Source organism: Centruroides vittatus, unplaced genomic scaffold (genome assembly GCF_030686945.1).
Source record: "Centruroides vittatus isolate TY-2023 unplaced genomic scaffold, ASM3068694v2 contig_1035, whole genome shotgun sequence".
Lineage (NCBI taxonomy): Eukaryota > Metazoa > Arthropoda > Arachnida > Scorpiones > Buthidae > Centruroides > Centruroides vittatus.
In genome coordinates, this window is record NW_027120673.1 from 3,014,557 (window position 1) to 3,035,337 (window position 20,781).

At 28.6% G+C, this 20,781-nt stretch overlaps 1 protein-coding gene across 5 annotated transcripts in view; it reads right to left on the bottom strand.

Annotated features, from left to right (window-relative positions):
- LOC136969588 (neuroglian-like) overlaps nucleotides 1–20,781 on the bottom strand; it is a 146,973-nt gene that overhangs the window by 34,747 nt on the left and 91,445 nt on the right. For all 5 annotated transcript variants that reach the window (XM_067263815.1, XM_067263839.1, XM_067263832.1 and 2 more), the window contains exons 7-16: nucleotides 17,309–17,496; nucleotides 16,703–16,834; nucleotides 14,006–14,149; nucleotides 12,829–12,980; nucleotides 8,180–8,300; nucleotides 7,783–8,064; nucleotides 4,344–4,531; nucleotides 2,951–3,130; nucleotides 2,446–2,683; nucleotides 1,835–1,953 (exon numbers count right to left, since the gene is read on the bottom strand). In XM_067263815.1, the coding sequence (XP_067119916.1) occupies nucleotides 1,835–1,953; nucleotides 2,446–2,683; nucleotides 2,951–3,130; nucleotides 4,344–4,531; nucleotides 7,783–8,064; nucleotides 8,180–8,300; nucleotides 12,829–12,980; nucleotides 14,006–14,149; nucleotides 16,703–16,834; nucleotides 17,309–17,496 (1,744 nt within the window). The remainder of the gene's footprint in view (nucleotides 1–1,834; nucleotides 1,954–2,445; nucleotides 2,684–2,950; nucleotides 3,131–4,343; nucleotides 4,532–7,782; nucleotides 8,065–8,179; nucleotides 8,301–12,828; nucleotides 12,981–14,005; nucleotides 14,150–16,702; nucleotides 16,835–17,308; nucleotides 17,497–20,781) is intronic.

Consider the following 20,781-nt stretch of genomic DNA (forward strand, 5'->3'; position numbering starts at 1 on the left):
ATATGCAAAACAGGTGCACAGACTAATTATCCTTTGTTTCCTTTTGATATTAAAAGTTGTTTATTTATTGGTTTTAAGAACTGTCTCCTCATTTACAAGTTTCTGTGAAATGGAAATTTTACAACCTTTGTACAATTGACACAATACCCTGTCAATTCATCTAAAGGTGTGAAATTTTGAATTCACTATGTAATGTGTAAGGAAAAGATTTCTTTATTTCAGAACAGAAAGTTCTAAAATTTTTATACAGTAGTAACTTTATTTTGCTTTTCAGAGAATTTTTACTCTGTAATTTTAAGTTTTGATGTTCTATTATATGTTAAATATTTATTTTTTAAATTTTCAATTACTATATTTACAATTTTTATTGAAAAATATATATTACACAAATTTTTAATAAGTGATCTATTATGAAATACAGTGCTGTATAATAAAATTGCAACTGATATTTTGTTTTTTATATTGACAGTACTTGTTTTTAAATATCATTGTTAAAGAAACAATAATGCTAAATGAGCATTTGTGGTGTCAATGTTTATGTAAACATCAATTAATGTGATCAACATATAAAGAGGAAATTGCAGCTTTGGAATACCATTGGAATAAGTGTGTTAAGCTAGCAGATGGTTATATTGAAAAATAAATTTACTTTCTAACCAAGAATCATCTGTTTTCTGTGTTAGGCCATATACTTTCAAATAATCCAAGTATTTTAATCAAATTATAAAATTAAATTGTGATAACAATGAATATCATCCATTACAAATGAATATACATTGAAAAAGGTCCCAAATTCATTTTTTGGAAATTGCAGCTTATTACACAGATTTATAGCAATTTTTAGATGCTCTACATGCATAAAAAGAAAATGTGCCAAAATTCAGTTTTTTAACATAAAACAGATCATGATCTACTTTCATTGACATTATAAAGGCCCGAAGTCAAAGTATTAGGTTCATGTGCTAGACAGCACCAAAGTCTAATCAAGATGACACTGCCATCTTGATTAGACTTCATTAAACAATTAGCAAGGTTCCAAGTCCTCAGATTTGAGACCCTGCTGATTGTTTCAAGTGGAAGCACAGGAAATGTTATCAGATTTTGGAGTGACAGATAGGTTTGCCTTACTAAACAAGAATTCCTTGCTACTAACTGTTGTTATAACAGTTGCCTACTAACTGTTGTTATAACAGTTGCCTACTAACAGTTATTATAAACCTCTTATAGCAGTGAAATTGAAAAAATTAGATGTAACTTATTCCCACATTTGAGTCCAGAAACTATTAGTTAGGTCAATAGTTTGCCTGGAAAAGATTCTGAGAGCAAGAAAGAAACTAAAAATTGATTTTCAAATTGTACAAATGACAACAAAGGGAAGGAAAATTATGGTTTATCTAATAAAATTATTTTCAACTGTAAAAGATTGAATAAATAGTAATTAACCTACAAAAAAAATGGCATTGTTATTGACGACTTAAAGAAGGACCCAAGTCCAACTGATTCATCCTTCAACATAAATTTATGGCTTTGAAAAATATGAAATGTAGTCACACTTAATAGCTTCATAAATATACATAATACAGCAATGGAGTTTTTCAGAAATATGTAGCATTAATAGCTATACAGCTTTTACTTCTTTAGCTGAAAATATTGAGTCTGTAAACTTGGAATATTTTTGAACTCGACAGTTAAATAGAATAAAAATTAAACTTGATCATTTTTTTATATGTATTTTAGTCTATCAAAAAAACATGCTTCTATGACATAAAATTATACATATTTTATATATATTTCTATATTTTGATATTACAAAAAAAAAAAAACTAAAATTTACCTTATATCCCTTAAAATGTCCCCTGACAGATTCTGGAGTAACAGAATCCCAAGAAAACATTGCTGATCGTGCATCTTTTACATATAAAAGTTTAAAATTCTTAGGAGCTTCTTTTGGTTCTACATAAAATAAAAATTAATAAATATTAATATATGATTAAAAACAAATTTACATTTTAATTAATGTTTTAATTTTATTTTTATAAACAAAAGTATGAATGTATTTATCTGTCTATATATTTTCAATATTCTTTTTTTTTTTTTAATCAGAGATGATACCAGATTTGAGAATTTGTGAATTAATTTTTAATTACAGAAAAATATAAAAATTTCTAATTGAAATTTATATTTAACTGTTTCCTAACATACATATTTCACATTTTATTTTAGCAATGTATATAATAAAAAAATTTATTTATATTCATTGCCTTCAGTTTACTAATTGTGTAAGATTCTTTCCATTACACAAGTTAATAATATTGTGGTTATTAAATATTGTGTAAAATTGTGTAAAATATTAAATATTAATATTCTATATAATAACAATATTCATCCAATTTTTGTAAATAAAATATAGATAAATGATTTAATTAAATTTTATTTCATTCTTACCATCTTCTCCTGAATAACCAATAAATTCAGTAGCAGCAACATGAGCAGAACCTTTTTCATTGTGAGCTTCTACTTTAATTCGATATGGTTTGAAAGTTGGTTGATCTTCTATGACCAGTTCATTTTTCTCCCAATCTTTTATTTCTTCTATATTCCATTTTGCATTTGGAATATCATCACGTTTCCAATACACTTTATAATAAAACCCTGGAGCATTTTGTTCTATTTTTGGCATCACCTGAAAACAGATTTTGAATGTAATATGCTCAAAACTTTAATTTGTTTTTATATTAACTTTTTAAAATATATATTTATAAATGATTATGATTAAAATATACAATTTTGTTCTTAAATGTTTATATTACTATATATAAAAATTTATTTAAAATATTAATTTTACATGAAATAAAGTTATCGGGTGTTAAGAAATTAAATTCCATATTTAAAATATACATAAAATCAGTTTGTTTTACATGTAGTTAATAATTTTTTTTTTAATATTTACCGTCCATGAAATGACTAGATTATCTTTCCTTGTTCCACGTCCTTTCACATTATCTGGGTTTCTGTATGGAACGTCAGGAGGTGTTGAACAATTAGTTGAGTGAGCACTTGGTGCACTTGGTCCAATTTTATTTCTAGCAATTACTCGAAAAGTATAATTGGCCCACGGTGTCATAGACACCTGCAAATAATTGAAAAGAGAAATTTATCATTGGGATTATTAGTTTTGATTTGTTTCAAAATAAATTAATATAAATTGTTTAAAAACAAAATACAGTATATATTCTAATAAAAAGTACAGCTGCAAGATAGAAAAAAGTTATAGACAGCATGCAGTTTATTAAAATAAGTAATGGCATTTTTTAAAAATTAAATGAAATGTAAATAATGTTGTAAATGCCAAAAAAGTTTTCAGGAGAAATAAAAAATAAACACTTTTTCTAGTGAATAAATTCCTTCAAGTCTTGAAGGAATTCATTTCAATTTTACAATAAAATGGTAAAAAACTCATTAGGTTACAAATTCTCTGGAATAAGGAAATGATGTAAACACAAGCCATAATGCTTTAAGCATCAAAAGTCACAACTTTTCAAGCCATAACATTGTATGCACTTTGGTACTTAAAATGTTATGGGGCTTGCTCATAAATGCAAATTCAAAATACAGCCACTTACAGCACCACTATCACCACAATATTTTTTTGTAGAAAACATTGTGTTTAGAATTCATTTGTTCAATAAAACATACTTAAAGAAAACTAGCATTTACAATGTTATGACATTGCATGCTTCAAATATTTTATTTTAAAAATAGTAGTTATTTAAAACTTCGAAAAATGTATTTAAGCATACTCTATGATAAAATATTAACATATATAACGTTGACATTTTTGAAAAAGCTTTACATTTTTTATACTATAATTTATGAAAGTTTTTTAACTACCAAAAGTCTCAAAATATCATGATGTTATAAATGAACCAATTGAGTTATTAGCTACAACTAACTGAATACCTTTCAGAAATTTTTGGAAACTAATTAACTGATTTTAAGTTAAGATTGTCATGAATGTAAAATAGTTTTATATATAAGAAATGAAGATCTAAGTTCTTATGAATATATATACTCATAAAAACTTAGTTCTTTGGTTCTTATGATTAAATAGAAGTGCAATTATTTACAATGGGAGGATTACTATAAACATTTTTTACACAAAGTTTTACCTGAAATTTATGGCAATATTTGATAATAAATGTTTATTTCTAAGTTTTTTATAAATGAAATAAAATCTAACTTTTCAGAAAAATTAAAAGAAACTAATTTCAGAAAAATTTTTTAAAATTTTTCTGAAATTTTCATATTATAAATAAAAAAATAATATCTGTATTTATTCACACCTTGAAACGAGTATCAGGTGCAGGTATATTTACAAATGCATCTTCCCAAACATCTGGAAGGAAACTGGTATTGAACTGAATTGTATATCCTAAAATAGCTGCTTGTCGATCTCCTTTGGGCTGCCATTCTACTAATGCAGTCAGTCCTTCACATTTGACACCAGTGATTTTAGGTGGATTAGGAACATCTGAAATTCAAAAATTGTTTATGTAAAATTAAATCCTTTTAAAATATTTTGTGTAAATTAGATTGTTTTATTAAAGTAATTATCAAAAACCATTTTTTCATTTAAATAACAAAAGTACAATTAAAAAAAACAAAAGAAATAAAATTAATAAATGAAACAGTAATCATTCAGTAACACAAGAAAATAAATAAATGGCAAAAATAAAATTAATAATACATCATGAATGGATAAAATATTTTTTCTTAAAAATAACAATACCTTCAATAATATGTATTCATTATCAATAAAGTAAATTAGCATATAGTTTTCTGACTTTAATCTGAGATTGTGTGTTTATAAAAATCCTTCCAACTTGAATAGTGTAGATTGTAGGCCACTGTATATGATCTGCAACTATTTTTCCACAATTTCAAAAAATAGCTTTAAAATTATTTTACATTTGTTGTGTTAAGAAGTTTCTTGACATTATAAAAAAATGCAACTACAGTAGATGTTTTGTTGTTTAAGTGTCAGATAGATACAAAGAAAAAGAGGCAAAAAAAATCTTTTTGTTTCCACTTGTAAATGGAATATAGCATTATTTATGTACCTATCAGCACTCCAATAAACATCTCCAAGCCAATCTATAATATATGCTTTAAGTTTTTAACTTAAGATGTTTTAGCTTGGATAAACAATAACAATTAACTAACATCATGACAAGTGTGGCTTGGTTGAACCTTGTTTTTCTTTTTGTTTCTTTTTCTTCCACCATTTTTCTTTCAAAAACTTCACTTCCAGCCTTTGTTCTCTTCACCTCACTGTAATTGGTTGAGCCAATGGTCCAATGGGTCTCTGGGGAAAAAGGGGTGTCACTGGATTGGTCAAAGGGGACTGGCACAAGAGGAGAAAGAAAGAGGAAAGCAGGAAAAATAGACTGAGAAGAGCTGGGAAGGAGAAGATCTAGATGTCAGCGAGTATGGAAAGAAGACCCCTTAGGAATAATGGAATTGAGGTTTATTTTTGCCAGTCACTCCCTTTTGACCCTTCTCTTTTTCTATCAAAAATCAAATCTTCTAATTCTTATCAACCCCATCTTGATCTAGGGCCCTTTATTTTGTAAATTTAGTTAAGTTATAGTTAAGCTAGACATAAGTTAGAATAAGTCCTTTGTTTTGTCGGCACATGGGGATCAATCGGTGATACTGTTACGGGTGGTCCCAAGTATCTTTGTACTTTCCTAGTTAGTAAGTGGGTACAATTGTTTCTTCGAAAATTATTGGTATTAACTGTAAATAATTTTATCAATGCCAAACGATTCTTTGCACTCTGTTATTTGCTCTCAGCTACACAAGTATAAAAGTCTTCTTGACAGGACAAGCACGGCTGGCCAGTGCAAATGCTGTGCTGGCACAGGACCATATGCTTACCCAGGTGCCATATAATTTGAAATAAATATAAAAAATAGATATAAGAAAATGAAAGATAAGTGAAATGGGAATGAATATTTATTTATTTATTTCACATATAAATTATGTAAGATCTAGTATCAGTCAAATAATTTTTCCTTATTGTCATGATCATGGCAGAGTCCGATATAGCACCAAGTGTTTTTCAGAGTTAATCTGGTGTGAGAAGAGAAAATGCTCTATATTATTGCATTTTTCAACAATTCTGTTGTCTGATAGCACTGTTGACTGACTTTCTCTATAAAAAACCCCACGGATGTTGTCTAGTATCATAAGGTTGGGACTCCTTGGTGGCCATGAGAGGTTTGGGGATGTTTTAGATCCCTAACCAATCTATCTGTTTTAGAACAGTTCATCTAAGCACATGAAGACATTTGACACAAAATTAATGGGAGCATCATCATGTTGAAAGAAAACAATGTTTCCTGTTCTTACCCTTTGTCAGCAAATGACAAAGCCATTTTTGGAGCATCTCTTCATAAGCAACCAATAATTTTTGTATCATTCCTTTTTAATCATCATGTAAATGTAAATGTGATCATCAAGTAAATATAGATCCTTGCAAAATATCTTTGCAAATAACTTTGATAGTTAAAACAGAGTTAATCTAATATGTTTTGCAAGAGGACTACTCATTTTTAATTTTTTAATGTACTTTAAAAATCTAATTACAGTGAAATTCCATTAACACAGCATCCAGTATGACAGCAAACCTGATAAGCCAGCATGTTTGGGGGAATATCAGTGAACTCGGTATTAATCTATATTTATACAAAACTAAATAACCAGTAAATTAAAACTAAAAATAATAATTTAAAATTATTATTTTAAATTTTTATTTAAAAATTTTAAAAATTTAGAATTTCAGCCTTTATACTGAAACCGAAACTAAAACTAAAAATAAAATCAAAATTAATTAATTAATTTAAATTAAAATCAAATCAATTGAAACACAATATTTCAGAAAGTGTAGATAAAGTGCTTGTCTGTCTTGATTGGTTTGGTTATATTTCATGCAGGCAGTCAGAGTTGAGTCTCTGTTTATAGCACTTCTTTGTAATGTGTTAGTTTTGGTTTCAGTTGGCAGTGACCGACCATTTTGCTATTAATATGTAAAATATATAGAATATAGATATATAGGTATAGATATAAAATATAGAGTAGATATAGATGAAAGTGTACAAAGCACAAACTAAGATTCTAGTTAAAGTGTTCTTGTTTTAAACTAACCAAGGGTAGGAATAATCTGAAAAAATTGAAATGGCATGTTAAACAACCATAAGAGGCAGATTTGTACAGTTTTACATGCAAAGATATATAACCAGTACCACGTCAGTTCCAACAATGCTGGGTTAATGGAATGTCACTGTATCTAGAAATCTCAATTATTACATATTAAATTCAGATCTATTATAATACATAATTACATTAATACTTGAAAATCATGCATAACCAACAAAAATTTAAATTTAAAACAAAGAACAGTTTCTCCTTATTGATAAAGACACTCCAAAAACCTTAATAATTGCATTAACCATTTTAATTTCTAAGGTTTTCCTTAGAAATTAAAATGGTTAATGCAATTACTAAGTTTCTTTGGAGTGTCTTTCATATTCAGCATTACATCTTTCAGTCTTTATTGATAATTTTAATCATTTTTAATAGGAGGAAGTATTTTTTAATTGAAATTTTATGTAATTATTTCTGTTTGATTTTATCCAAAACAAGAGAGTAAAATTCAAAACTTCAAATTTTAATGATAATTTTATAAATTTATATTTTATTTATCACTAAGTATTTTACCTTGAACAATGAGCATTGCTGAAGCACGATCTTCATCTAAGGAAGTTTTAGCAATACAAGTATATGTTCCCGAATCTAATTCTACTGTTTTTGTGATTGTTAAAGATTTATCAGATGATTGAATAACATGAGGATCCTGATCAAAATCGACAGGCTTATCATTAAATAACCACTCGATCTCAAGTTTAAGATTGGGATCTACTTCAGCCTCACAACGGAATGTGGCAGATTTTCCGGCAGCAACTTCAAAATTTTTTGGAGCTTGATAAATTTTTGTTTTAACTAAAAAAAAATATAAAAAATAACAAATTAATTGTTAAAAAAATATTTGTGGTGAAAATAGTTATTTATTTTATTGTTATAATTAATTAATATATATTTTAAAATAAATTTTTACCTTTAACTTCTAATCTTCCCATTGCTTCTTCATCTCCAAACTTATTAGATGCATAACATGTATAATCACCTTCATCTTCTTTTGCTACATCTTTAATTTGAAAATCTCCATTTTCTAATAACTGTAAAAAGAGTAAATCATAAACTGTGTAAGTTACTTTAAATTGACTATATATTATATTATCTATAATATAATACAAACTACAAAATTTATCAAATATTGATAGGATATTTATATTAATAACACAAAGATTTTCATTTTCTAGAAATAACGATATATATTAAATGTTTTACTTACTTAATAATATTGAAACTAAAATAGCACAATATTTATGTTATTTCAGTTTTTATATTATTAAAAATTTTGATATGCAATTAATTTTTTTAGTAGTAATAATATTTTTGCATTTATTTAAAAATGAATTTCAAAGTATATATTTTAATCAGTTTCAAGTTTTTATTTTTATCACATAATACTTTAGTATTTATCCAATTTAAGTCATTTAAAGTATTGTTACATACTTATATAGTTCTATTTGTATTATATACAGTGATTGATTCATATGGAAATAATTCAGTTTTCGTCGATAATCCATCCGAAAACACTCGGCAAAATCTGAAACCGATGAAAACCAAGGCAATTATTTCCATATGAATCAATGTAAATCCAATTAATTCATTCTAGACACTCCAAAATACATACCAAAAACATATTTTATAGAGAATAAATATAGCGTTAAATACTAAAAGCAATAAGAAATTAATATAAAAGACTAATTAGCATAAAGATAAAAGCATTAAGATAAAAGATAAGATAATTAGCATTAAGATAAAAGCTATGGAATTGTTTGGTTGGACAGGCGGGGTAATGTCTTGTCTTGTAGAAGCTAGTTGGACATGAGCCTCTAGCCTATATCGCCCCATGGTAAAGTGTGATATAATTGTCATGTAATAGTAGTTGTGTGTGTTTATGTTGGTCGTATCGTGGGGAATAATGCCTTCCGGGAGGTCCGTTTAAGGGTAACTGGCCGCTATTCAGGCCTTACAGATGTGGAGAAAACCCGGAAAACTTCACATGGCCAGCCCGTCCTGACAAAGCGCAAACCCACGACTGAACTCCCAGTGTTCAGAGAATGGAACCGTTGGCCAATAGTGGGCCGTCGTGGGGTAATGCTCACACAACGAGAAATAACACCACACTGAGTCAAAAAACACGTGGGTCGTCCTTTGTTTTCGAAAAATTAGCAGCGAGGTCACTTGAGCACGCTGATGAAATCCAAGGCAATCAACGAAAACCAAAGTCAACGAAAACAGAAGTATTACTGTATTTGCTAATAAAATAACAAAATGAAAACATAATGAAGTAGATATTCATATAGAAAATTATATTTTATACCTAAACTTTTCAATTGTATAGACAATATTGTATTTTTATTGTATCCAGGCAACATTTAAAACTGCTTGTGGCTACATCTATTATGATATTTCATTTTAAAAATTTTTATATTTTTAATTATTATAAAATGAAAAAAAGCTTAATTTTGAGGACAGAAATGAGTTTCATAAGAAATTGTAAAATTTTCATTACTTGTAAATCAAATAAAATCTTCATTAAGTGCAACTCTACTCAAGATATAACACATGACCCCCTATATCTCTCCATCTCCTCAACATTTATCCACCAAAATTTAATAGCATCAATCCCTCTAATACACAAACCTTCCTGCAAAATTTCAGAAATTTTCAACAAAAAGTACAGGAGTTATAAAGCTTTGAAGTGGGTGAACAAAATCATGCCCCCCACACAAATACATTAACATCCATACACACAACTTTTTTTTTTTACTTTCCTGGCTCTGTTATATATAACAAAGAAAAAGTATGGCAATCAGTCAGAAGAATGACCCACAAGATTTTTGGACTCAGGACCTTGAAATGTGGAGAAATGCAAAAAAATTTGGAGGTTTTCCCTGTATATATGGATGTTAGTTTGTGTGGGGGCACAGTTTTGTTCATCTCTCCTTTAAGCTTAATAACTCCTGTGTTTTGTTGAAAATTTGTGAAATTTTGCAGGGAAGTTTGTGTATTAGGGGAATTAATGCTATTAAATTTTGGTGATCAAAGGGTGACAGAGTGGAGAGATAAAGGTGGTTTGTGTGTTATATCTTGAGTAGGGTCAGACTTAATGACAATTTTACTAGTTATTAGAATTTACAATTTTTTGTAAAACCCATACCTACCTTGTATGGGTTTAATAAATAATATAATAATTAAAAATATAAAAGGTTTTTTAATAAAATATCATAACAAGATGGTGCCACCAAAATTTTAAATGTTTCCAGGAGAATTAAGCAACTTGTTGCTGGATTTATTATTATTATTATGTTGGGTTAAGTGAGATATACTTGGTTAACACCGGTGGCTGTGTACTATGCCGGACCAAAGTCAAGGCATAGTAACCAAAACAAAAATTAAAGAAGTGTATCAGTGTGTGCGTCTGTATTTAGGAACTTTCTCACAATATGACATGTATTCAATATAGTGGCCTTCTGTAGTGTGATGTATGTGTTTCTATTCAATTCTAATGTGCCCAGGCTTTTGTGTAGTGTGTATGGTATGACACCTGTAGAGGAGAGAACAACAGGTACAATAAGCACTCTACCCATCCTCCACAGATGCCTTATTTCCTGGGCAAGTTCTGTGTACTTCCTAATTTTTTCAGTGCATGCGTTTTGTATATTGTGAGTGTTTGGAATGGATATGTCTATAATGTATGTGATTTTATTGTGTTTGTCAATGAGTGTGATGTCTGGTCTGTTGTGGTAAATTGTTTTATCTGTGATTATGGCTCTGTCGTAGTACATTTTGTGCGTGTTGTTTTCCAATACTGTCTGCGGAATGTATTTGTAGTATGGTTCGTGGATGTCTACTAATTTGTGTTTCTTTGCAAGCTCTTGGTGTATTATATTTGCTACTTGATTATGTCTGTGTAAATAATCTGTCTGTGCCAAGAGCTTGCAACCAGAGGTGATGTGTTGTATAGTTTCTGGCATGATGTGACATTTTCTGCATGTGTCATTTGTGAGTGTTGTATCTTTGAGTATGTGTTTTCTGTAGTTTTTAGTATTTATGACCTATTATTATTTTTTTTTTTTTTTTTTTTTTGCATTTCTCAATGTTTCAAGGTCCTGAGTCCAAAACTGTCAAAAATTTGTTATAGAAATGACACAATAAAGCTATCATTTTTTTTAAAGTTTAAATTTTAAATTTAATGAAGGTAAGTTTAAAATACACCATTTGCCAAAATATTTAAAAATGCAACTTAAGAGAAATTTCCTCGTTGAGCATGAATGTCACATGATCACTGATGCCACTGCAATGTAAGTGTGATCACTGATCCAAAATCAATAAAACGTTTATTCTATACCTAATATTTCCACAAAATAAGTAGCCTATACTTTCCATCAGAACATAAACTGAATATAACCAAAATTTCCTCTGGATTGGAGAAAAATTGCAGCAGTTATAAGGAATTCACACACACACACACACACACACACACACACACACACACACCACACACACAATGGCTTTTATATTAGTAATACATATTTTAATTATTTTTAACAACTAATATTTAATAATTTATGTGCTAAAGAAATATGGCATAAAATAATAACTCATTTTTATTAATCAAAAATCAAACAAGACAAATTAAAGAACCAAAAAATTATTTTAAAATATATTTTCAAACTTTCAATCATCTTGGATCATTAAGCTTGTCCATATAATTCAATAAAAATTGTTCTATAACAAAGTGTATAATTAAGTTGGCTGAATAAAATCACTAATAAAACAATTATTTTTTGACTCTAATGGCTAAATAAACTTTTAAATTAAATTACTAAACCATGATATATTCATAATCAATTCTGAATCCTCTATTTGTAAATTTTTTGAATTATTAATAAATTTAATTAGCTATATTATCATCAAAAATAAACATTTGTATTGTAATAATTTAGCCAGTTAATTACGTTTATAAAAAGATAGATCTATTTAAATCTTAAAATTTTTCAGTTTTCCATTCTTATTGTTGTAATTAATTAAATTATTAATTTGTAAAGATGGTGGACTTCACGCCGATTACTGAATAGGCAAGAGACGAGAAAATTAACATTCAGGCATTAAACTATGTACAAGGCCTTTCTTACCACTGCAATAAAACTGTGCAAACACCCACGCTTGATTTGCCTGTTATGTGGGTCAACTTATATAACAGATTAAGGCAACGCCTCTAGCTCCACATCTCAGTATTTCATAGCGCATGTGCTACGTTGCCACGTGCTCATGTTTAAATTTCTTCTCGCTCAGTTCCATCGCTGGTCTTGTTCCAAAGTTCTAAAGCGGTTTGTTCATTTCAAAAAATTTTTGATTCAAAAAAGGATTTTAACCGTTATTATCTACCTGGCGAAGACGAAAATAGTTTTGTCAAAAGTGCTTGTAATTATAGGGATATTCGTACATAGTTTAATGCCTGAACGTTAATTTTCTCGTCTCTTGCTTATTAATTCGTATTTTATGAATTTTTATTTTTGCTTTCAGACATAGTAAACTTATATCTAAAAACCTATTTAAGTAACTTTTTACCGTAAATCTTTCTCCTTCTAAAGTTTCTCCATCTTTTTCCCATTTAATTTCAGGTTTTGGAGCTCCAAATACATTGCAGCGTAATGTAACTGTAGAACTAACAACAGCCATAGTTACTGGTTCTGGTCGTTCAATAATTGTTGGTGGAAGAGCTAAAAAATAAACACATTTGCATATAATTAAATGCATTTTAATATACATTTATTAAAATTACACTTGTTATTATGTAATGAATCTATTCTATGAACACATGTGATAAATTCATTATTGTTAAATATGTTTTAATTTTTTAATTATAATCCTGTTTAAAAATTTTTATTGATGTAACATGAAAATTTAATAATCTCACTATTATAATATATAAAATTTCAATTTTAAATAAAAATATATTTGAAGTTCTAGCTAACCTCTATTAGCAAATATTATATGATATGAATTTTTATTTCATATATAACTATTGTAGTGCTCTGCCACTTATTGGTTGTAATACGTGTGTATATTATATATATGTATATAGATATCTTTTGTGCATAGCTTCGCATTCATTTTATTATGTTCATTATTGTATCAGGTTTTCCTTTTTTTTTCTTTGTTTTTTTTCGTTGTTCATGGTTGACACGTGACCCTCTCGCTCCAAACCACCTTTTTAGAGGGTGTGTGTAAAAAGGCCTTTTGATTGGTCATCCAAAGGTCATGTGGGGACAGGAAGAAAGTGGATAAATAGAAGGTCCAGGTGGGGAGGGACACCTTTTTTTTTTCTTAACCTTTGTTCGTCTGGAGAAGATTGGCGCTTTCAAGTGATACCAAGAAAGTATGTGAGTTATGTGAGTAGGAAGCGAAAAACCGTTCGGAACAAGGGAGAAGGGAAGAGGAATAGAATCCAATTCCATCTGTGGTGTTTGAGAAAACAACAGAGTGAAGAAAATTAATAAGGAAGTTAGAGCATCTGAGGTATCGTCCCCAGTTACGGGTCTTCTCGCTATACATGATTATGTAATTTCATATAATCATATAATATGTTTTGACAAATAATTCATTTTCTAATGCATAATTTATAAATATTTTATAAAATGTCTGTTTTCATTTATGTAATATATAATGAAAATAAACATCAAATATTTTTAAAAATATTCTATATCATATGTACTACACAAGTAGTTGATATAGATTTACTTACCCAATACATTTAAGTAAAAATCTGCAAATGCATAACCATGCACATTAGAAGCATTGCATTGATAAACGGCAGTATCAGTTTTTTCAAGATTTTCGATTGTCAACACATTTCCATCAATTTTTCTTCTTGGATTTGGTTCAGCATCTGTAAGTGTATTTTATTTATTTACATTACAATAAAATATCATTAAAAATTCTCTTCAAATATTTTATTTAATTTTAAAACAAGATCTTTAGAATAAAAATAATTATTTTTAAAAATTATTTGGCATCTAAATACAAAATTTTGTATAAATCAAATATTGTAATAAAATTAAAAAACTGTGTCAAAATGGTACATATAATAAAATTATTAATAAATTACAAATTAAAACTCTATAATTTTACAAATGACTTCAATTATCCATGAAAGCAGAATAAAATAACTCATATTTACAAAATACCATATGAAATTATGAGATTAAATTAGTCCTTCACAACAGCTATTAAAATGTTTAAATAAGTTATTTCTTTAAAACTTTGATTTAAGAACACAGATGAGAAAATATCAATGAATAAATTTCAAATTTTAAAATATAACTTGTAATGTCTTTGTTCTCTGCTTTTATTTGGATTACAGTAGAGCGTCGAAAATTGGAGTCAATTGGGGACTGGGGTTGTTCCAATTAGTCATTTGTTCCGATTTCCGACTTTGTACGAAAAAATATATTAACCTGTCCGATGTTCAAATTTTTCTCTGTTGCGTGTCGCTTCGTGTTGAATTTTCGTCGATTTTAAGCCTAATGAAAATTTTTATAATAATAATCGAGGCTATCGTATTGTTAAAAATTATTTCTGCATTTTGTACAAACAAAATAAATATATCAAAGAATATAAAAAACATGAAAATTATACTTTAGAAGTAAATCTAGTATCAAAAACGTTCGATTCAGCACGACACAGTCCGACTGAAAATCATTCCGATTTCCGGCCATTTCGATTACCGACGTTCCGATTAACGACGCTCTACTGTATTTCTATATTAAAAATTTTAATTAAAATATTTTTGTAATATAAATAAGACGTGGCATACATATATTATGTGTAAGCCAGTCACGAGCAACTCTTGCTGCAAGGTAGATATACAATAATATAAGTCCCATAACTTTGGCAACATAAGTTCATTTTACAGTTTTGTCTCGTGCCATTATGAAATCTCAATTAAGCTGATATTTATGATAAAGAACATTCAAATTAGACTTGACTAGTGAAAAGATGAGAATAAACTATATATTACTAGTTTACATATCATTAGAATATATAATTTTAGTACCTAATGTATTGGCAATTAGGTTGACATGTATTGGTACTCACAAGCTTAAAGCCTGTAACTCCATAAGATAAACAAGTAATATAAAAAAAAATTTTTTAAAGTCAATTCCTACTTAGGTCAAAGAAAAATTTTATTTTAGTTACTTTTTATTAAATAATTACAAAGTTCGCTTTTTTTCTCTTCGCGCCCTCTATCGGTCCGAATCGGCATATTGCTGACGGGCATCACAGTTTAAATTTAATTAATTAATGAATTAATATTTGAAAACACTGTATTAACATCAAGTGTCATCCACTACAAGTTTAAAAAAATGTATTTGAACTTGAGTGAATGAATAAAAAGTATTTTATTAACGATTGAAAATTTGAACAAGATATATAAATATATAAATAAATATATATAGGGAGAGTGTGAACTAATAGTAGGAATTTAAAAAAATGTATAAAGCCCACTGAAAGCCTACAAAATTCGCCTGTGACCTTCATCCAGAAAAGTTTTTAATCACTGGTGTAAGCAATTGACTATATATATTGCTTTTGCCCTTTAATATTTCATCATTAATAATATAACACTTTATAAATTAATAACTTGTCAGTTTTTTATTTTCAAAAAATATTTTAAACACTAAAACATTTATCAATTGACCATCATAGAAACAAAGCAACACATATCATCTAAATATCTTATTTAATTAGTAATTGTTTATAAAGCAAATAATAAGAAACTACTTGTCTAGTGTAGTGTCTCCCAATAAAGGAAACTCATTCTTCTGTAAATAAAAATAAATTTTGGGTGCAAAATTTCAATTGTAGACTAAAGCATTTTTGTAACTGCTTGAGCAAACATTTTTTCTTCATCTTAAGATTAAAACATAAACATGTGAAATCATTGGAATGATTCTAAAATCATTTAGGATATTTCAAATAATTTAATAATCTATTACTTTTCATTCTAATAAATCTATTACTAGCATTTTATAGCCCACCAGTGGCCGAGCAGTTCTGTCCCTAAACACCGAGAGTTCGGTTGCGGGTTTGCACCATGCTTGGACGGGCTGGCCACATGGAGTTTTCCAGGTTTTCTCCACATTTGTAACACCTGAATAGGGGGCAGTTTCCCTTACAAGACCTCCCGGAAGGTATTTCCCCTCACATAACATCGCGCACCAGAGAAGGCAATGGGGAACCACTCTGGTTGTAACTTCTCCCAGGATACACCTTGGTGCCTTACTAACCACTTATTAACCTGCACCAGGTGCTCGCCAATGTCAGGATTTCTGATATGGCACGCAGAGAGAGAGCATTTTATAGTATCAGACATTAAGAACTAGACAATCAATTCATCCAAATTAAATCTAAAATATGGATTAAATATAAATTTACTAACCTTCTAAAGGTACTCCATTTACAAACCATTTCAACATTGGTTCAGGAATTCCTTTTGCATTACATTCAAATTTCACTACTTCTTCTTCAGCTGCATTAGTGTCATTTGGTGAAGTTAACCAATAGGGTGAGGCTAAAATATAAAGAATTTTTTCAATAAAATGACACACATTTTATAATATTTTTTTGTAAAAAACATTTATAGTATATGCTAAAATTATAAGTATCACAACAAAAAATTAGAAATTTTTAATATAAAATTAAAAATTTGAAAATTTTAATTTAATGTTTCACATTTTATATATTGTTAACAAAACTGGATATTTTATTTTTATTTTAAAATTTATACAATGAAATATTTTACTAATTTGCAATTTATATATGATAGTTCATCATTAGTCTCTTTTTCCATTTTACTACTTTATGATAATATTATTATTATATGCAAATTAGATAAGTTAGGATAATTGAAATTCTATTTAAAACATTTAATCTTTCTACTTTAATGATGATAAATGGTAATTTAACAAAATAAGATTTTAAACATATTGTATGAAAGTGTCAATAATATTTAATTTTACATTTAGAATTTTTATATAAATTATACCTTGTACAGTAACAGCCATTGTATGAGTTTGTGGTATTCCTACATCATTGTCAGCAACACATTCATAGGTGCCTTCATCTTGAAAATCAACTCGACGTATATTCAGTGTTTTGCCATAATTTTTATATGCAATTCGACCAGTTGGAAGTTTTCCACCTCTCTTTTTCCATGTTATAGTTGGTAAGGGTCTATTATTAAAAACATACAAATATATTTATTTATTAAAAATTTTAATTTTAAAAATTAAAATTTGTTTGGTAACTAAATTATTTATAAAAAAATCTTTCAATTATTAAAAAATAGATATCATCAAATTGTAGTTTAGTTTCTTTTAATACAGCTTATAGATACATTAAAAGAAACTAAGATACAAGGAGGAAACTATGGGCTCATTTGGAAATTCTAACTAGTAACACCGCAGTAGTGGTGACTGATGTCATCGGTCGTAGCCAGTTATTCCAGGCGATTAGCACATTTTTAAACAATGCTGGTTATTTTGTGGTGTTCAACATAGCAGAAAGTCGAGAGGATATGATATCTATCTTCTATAAAATCTATCTTCATTTAGTTTATACTGTAAAATCAATAATTTCATAGCATTTGCTGGCCATTTTCGATGTTGTGTTGCCTCATCTGAAATTTGGGACAACATGGCTTTCTGATCTTGGTCACTTTGTGTCGCAGAAACAAAATGTTGCTTTATTTTCTGTAAATTTTTAAAATTATGGCCACATTCGTCACATGATACAATGTGTCTACCATCTTGTAATTCAATAGAACCACTGTAACAGCTTTGTCACTATAGTTACTTCAGTAAGTACTACAGGACAATGGGTGACGTCACAACAGTGATTTTTAAATGCAGTCAGTTATTTAGGTCACATTTTCTAAATGCCTTGGTAACTACCAGCAGTTACCAGTAATACCAGTTACAATTTACAAACATGCCCTATGTTACTGTTCTCGACTTTGTCTCAATGTTCCCATTAGTCAAACTGAAACCTTATTTTTGTGTGTTAAGAGATGCTTTATTCAGGATTACACTACCTCCACAAGAATACCATCACCATATACTAGAACTAGCCCACTTCCTGTGCTACACATCGTTTTTTAAATTCAATGGCAATTCATTCCTGCAAAAAAAAAGAGTACCGACAGGCAGCCCTTTATCAGGAGACTTATGTGAGCTTGTAGTAAGATGCCACAAGGCTAAAATCATGTGTGAGCTTCTTAATATTCACCTATACACACACTATATAGATGATATCTTAATCATATGAAACTCACAACCAGACATCCATAATAACATCCTAACAATTTTTAATGACAATCTGCATGAGCTCACAATAAAATTAGATCAACAGAGTGACAAGGAAGCTCACTTTTTAGATGTAATGATAATCCTGTAAGATAACAGGGTGCACACTTCTATATTTCACCAAACTTCATATGCCCCCATTTTTATTCATGCCACATCCTGTAATCTGCCTCAATACAAGATTGCAGCATTCAGATCTCTAGAGAAGAGAGCTTTTACGCATTTTTCAAACATGTCTGACACCAATAGAGCTGAAGTACATTACAGACATAGCTATAAAACATGGTTTTAACAAAACTCTCATGTCTCTTTAGCTAAACATTATATAAAGGATGGGCCACACAATGTAAGCCTTACAAACAAGAGAAATCAGGCACTACAAGAAACAAATAACAGGCAAATTGTAGTTGATTTCCACCCTAGACTGGTTGCAATGTAAAAACAAATAATGCATTATACTAAGCACTCAGTTGCTTTCAAACATAACCATACAATCTTCAAACTCCTCAAAAAAAAAAAAAATTATGACATTAACAGATCATCAGGAGTCTACTCTTTACCACTGTGCAATGGCAGATTTAACAATAGCCTTGTATATATAGGATCTAGCAACAGGACCTGGACAAACAAATTGGCTGAACATAAATATGGCATTTCAAAGAACAAGATTATTACCACTACAAAGACAAAAATAACACTCTAGCACAGCATACGATGGAGCCTGAGGTGTCAGTAATATGAGAAGAGGCCAAATTAATTAAAAATATATTAAACTTAGATAAGCTGAGAACACTGGCGGCATGGGAAATTTATAAAAGTTCAAACAGGGAAGATGTATAAATAGCAAGCATGCAGAAATGATTTCCAACACATGGAAGCACTTGTAGACAATCCTATACGTGGAAATATGTTTTAGGAACATACATATGCAAGCAGTTATACTTTCAGCAATACTAAATTAATTATGTATGAGTCATAATTTATAATTTTCTGTGATAATTTATTATGGTGTTAAATTTGTTGTGTTTGGACATTAATGATGTTGATTAATGACATAATTGAAAAAAGGACAGTTAGTTAATTTAAATGGAACTTGTTCCAGAATATCTTTCAAAAGTGTTCTGAATTGAAAAGTTTGGCTAAAAACTCTTCAATAAAAAGCCTGACACTGGCCCTGAAAGAAGATTAAAACGTTTGCTTTTCATTTATATCAAAAGTGCTGGAAATGTGAGAAAAAGTCAGTTTAATATCAATTTTTTAAAATATATAAATTTTTCATTGTTTGAAAGTACTGTAGATATAAAAGTTCAATAAATGGAAATCAATATAAAGTATTTAAACATTGACTTGGAAATCTACACCCAACAAGTCTAAGTTAAGTTCAAAATACTAAATTTTGCCAAACCCTGATAAAAACTGTAATACAGTGCAACAAAGTTAATTAAATATATTAAACCTGTAATTAATATTTCTTATTTTAATTAATTAATTATGGGATTTTATTAACAAAGATTCACAAAAACATGCAGGTAATCAACCACATTTAAAGGAATCAAATTTTATTGAATTATTAAAGGAAGAGAATCAAATATTCATGTTAAATTGATTTTATTTATTTAATTTATTATTAATTCATTTTACCATATAAAATTGATATTAGAATGATAATCCAGATTGATCAGCTTTACAGAAAGTAGGTTTTTTTCTTTTTTCCACTTTGAAGCACACTAAGTGTTCCAAAGTGAATAAATTGCCAATTAGTGGCATGACCTTGTGAATAAACTGATCAGTTATTGTTATATATAGTGTGTGTTTATTGCCTATTAAAGTATTGCATTTAACATTTAATTACTGTACTGCACAATTAATGAGTACAACTGGTTCTTTAAACTTAAAAATAAATTTTTAATGCACCACACTTTTGCCTATTTTAAAGTATAGATGGTTGTAAGTCAGATGATTATAAGTGGAGGCTGACTATATCTATATAAATAATATTTAATTTTTATGAATATATTATCTTTTCTGTTTTGTATAAATCAGATTATCTTATACAGTAGAGCGTCGAAAATTGGAACGTCGGTAATTGAAATGGCCGGAAACTGGAACGATTTTCAGTCGGACTGTGTCGTGCTGAATCAAACGTTTTTGATAC